This window comes from Lactuca sativa, chromosome 5 (assembly GCF_002870075.4).
Source record: "Lactuca sativa cultivar Salinas chromosome 5, Lsat_Salinas_v11, whole genome shotgun sequence".
Taxonomy (NCBI): Eukaryota; Viridiplantae; Streptophyta; class Magnoliopsida; order Asterales; family Asteraceae; genus Lactuca; species Lactuca sativa.
In genome coordinates, this window is record NC_056627.2 from 219,163,998 (window position 1) to 219,167,324 (window position 3,327).

The 3,327-nt window shown below is 32.6% G+C and overlaps 1 protein-coding gene across 1 annotated transcript; it reads right to left on the bottom strand.

Annotated features, from left to right (window-relative positions):
• Positions 1–215: 215 nt before the first annotated feature.
• LOC111885254 (VAN3-binding protein) lies at positions 216–2,987 on the bottom strand. Its single transcript, XM_023881526.3, has 8 exons — positions 2,656–2,987; positions 2,484–2,552; positions 1,903–1,971; positions 1,439–1,805; positions 1,183–1,350; positions 1,043–1,092; positions 795–852; positions 216–544 (listed from the first exon to the last, which is right to left on the bottom strand). Exons 1-8 carry the CDS (start codon positions 2,839–2,841, stop codon positions 330–332), a joined length of 1,182 nt encoding a protein of 393 aa, XP_023737294.1. The 5' UTR covers positions 2,842–2,987; the 3' UTR covers positions 216–329.
• Positions 2,988–3,327: the final 340 nt, after the last annotated feature.

Sequence of the window (3,327 nt, forward strand, 5' to 3'; positions counted from 1 at the left end):
TAAAAGCCCTCGAAGAGACAACGAGAAGGTAATGTTTTTTAAGCATTCAGAACTCTTTGCAATTTTTGTTTACAACTTCAAGCAATGTCTAACACGAGCTAGAAATTTCAGATGAAGAGAAAACCTCTTTTCACACATATAGGTCTTTCTTTTGTTCCGGTTATGAATAAAAAGTATCTTTCAACCTCAATTCATACAAAATTTGATAGATCAAATTATTAAATAGTAAAATTATTAAGTTTTCGGCAAACAATGTGCTTAGAATTTACACAGGAAAGATGAAAATACGGGACATAGACCAATACATATATGAATACAACACTGTCGTTTTAGTTCTTACAAAATGGAAGTGAATATTTTGTGAAGGAAGTCGAAAGCGATAGCATACGATTAACAGTCCATGCCCATATCTTGTAGCACTCATCGTCATCTATCATGTCTAGTTTAATTATCCCTCGAGTAGTCGTTAAGACAATGAGAAAACAAGGGTCCCTTCCATCTTCGTAGTTCTTATAGAGCTCCACATGCTGGTCTAACACAACACCTACCGCATAAACATATATAGAACTTGATCGTTAAAGTATGCACAATTTAAACGGAGGCCAAAAATAACATAAATTCATTGTTAATTTAAATGCATAATATCTAAATATAGCAAATAAGCAGGTCAGTTGATTAGAAAATAAATTCTATCAAGAACATTTAAAAATATCCCTTTAAGTCACTTTAATTTCTTTTAACCAGTAGTAATTTTGTCGGGTATAATAATTTATATCATAACCAGAAAATCGTACTTTCTTTTTTGCTTGAAAATGCATTCAGTAGATTTAGCTTCCTTGTTCTCAGAATTACCTGTAAAGAAAAAAAAGTAGCATGCAATTAGAAACCAGATTTATAGAAACATAAATTTATTGCTAAACAAAAACAACTCAAAATATGATTACACTTTGTCGCATAGCTGTCGTAAATAGATTCATAATACGACTATGGTTTTTTTAAACTTTCAAAAAACTTTTTACAAAAAGGGTGTCTTTAATTGCACCTTGGCTTCATGATTCAAGATGACAGACACCGATCTGATTATACATCTTCCTGTTAAAACAATAAAGGTCAGCGAACAATTCATTTATCACCAAAAACTTTAATAATAATTAAAAAAAACGAAATGGGAAATCGACTTGCCATCTGATGTCCTGATGCTAAGTTCAGTTCCTCTTCTCAAGATTAATTGACACTGCTCAAAATCGAACTCTTGATCAGTATTTTGTTCGATAGGTAGAACTGGAATGTTTGTATTCAACATATTCTTGCATGCAGCTCTTGTTTTCAGCGTTGTAGCTCCTCGCAATGCTGAACAACATGAAACAAACATAAATTAGACACAGAGAGAATGATTTTCAGTTTTGCTTTCAAAGAAAAAGTTGAAAACATCGATTACATGTTGAAGCTGCAGCAGCTAGAGTTAGAATGTCGCTTGCACTTGTCGCACTCATTGCAGAGCTCATTACACTGCTAATCTGTTGCTTCTTAGCGCCCATTGCTTCAGCTGTTTTTGCACATTGAGCAGCAACAAGAGCTGCAGCTGTCGCTACTGCTGCTTCCTTTGTGGTGGAATTTAAACCACCGTTGTGTGAATTTTGAGCGGCTATGGCAGCCAAAGCGGCGGCAACACCAGCTACTGACACCGCTGCATGGAGTTCTGCTTTTTGTAGTCTCTCATTTTCTCTCCTCTTGCGCTTAATCTCTTTCAACCATTTCTTAATGGAGAGATTTGATGATTTAAATGGAATTATATGCCATGGTTGCTTCATATATATAAATATTAAACATGTTAATATTACACATGATGTAAGATTATTCAGGGAGATGTATTAGAAATGACGAATTGATTAAATTTTGTACCCATTTCTTTCGGAAGCAGCTGTTGTAGTTCAATTCTGGGTGCATTGCTTGTTGCATCCATATCCATGACTGAATGAAGATCAACAATACTTATGAGTTTTGGTAGAATCATGTGATGTTTATGAAACATTAAGACAATGTGAAACATGTGGGAAAATACAGGAAATTCACATGGTAGTGACTTTAATTGTAGTTTTGGTGCAACCATAGATATCATTCCATCAGGGTTTCAGTTTTTAATTAGTTTTTGTAACTTTATTTTACGTGAAAATCAAAAATTTCCGTCTATCACTCGCTATATTTTAGATAAAATTCAAAATATTTTATAGATAAATTTGAATTAATGTATCAAATAAATAAAAATATCAAATAAAAAATTAATATATCATTTTCTTAAAAAGGAGTTTTAGTCTATTGTTTGCTAGAAGTCTCTAGCTTGCTTTCACTTTCAATGTCCGACCAACTCATCCCATGACCAACATAGACAGCTAACTAAATCACAATGTCCTTACAACAACAAAACTATGCCAGATACACAATCCTTCATTTGTCGGATTCCTTAAATGGAAAGAAGTGGTTACCTTCACATCATTGGTCTTCCATGGAGGTAAAGGCTTTGTCGTATTCTCCATCTTTATGGTTTCCAATTTCTACAAGAAAATTATATCCCAAAGTATATATATTTGTCACCATGCTAGAATAGTAAAATTCATCTTACTGTTTGTGAATGTTAATTAAAACTTGGGATCGTACCAGAAGATTTGGGGATGTAGATCCGTCATCAAAGCTGTTGATCGAGTATTCATGGAGAACAAGAGCTTGGTTTTGACACTCGGGTTGAAGAGCTTCTTTAACTGCAAAATCACACCATGCTCGAGATAGAAGATCCATTGTCTCAGGATGGGCTTCAGAAAGTGTTGGCAAACAATCGGAATCCATTCAAATTTGGAGGGTGTAGATAGAATTTTAACTTTAGTTGTACTACTTGCTTAACCTCTTCGTAAGTAAAAAGGTTCAAGGTCTATACAATTTCCAAATAAATGAGACATTTATCTATATATATAGACACACAGATAATACAAATCATCATGCACCCTTGATAAAAAATCCCCATTGCCAACACATGGTGCATACCCCATCTGTGGAAGTGATTATTACATTGCTTTTTGCATATATATTAATATTTGAAAAACTTGTGTACAATCGAATAAAACCATTTATCACTTTTTCTTCATTATTCCAATCACTTGCAATAATATATATATATATATATATATATATATATATATATATATATATATATATATATATATATATATATATATATATATATATATATATATTGTTTTGCGTAATGTTTTCACCATTATTTCATTGTGACTAATACCTTGAACTTACACTAATATCTTGAATATCTTGAATGAC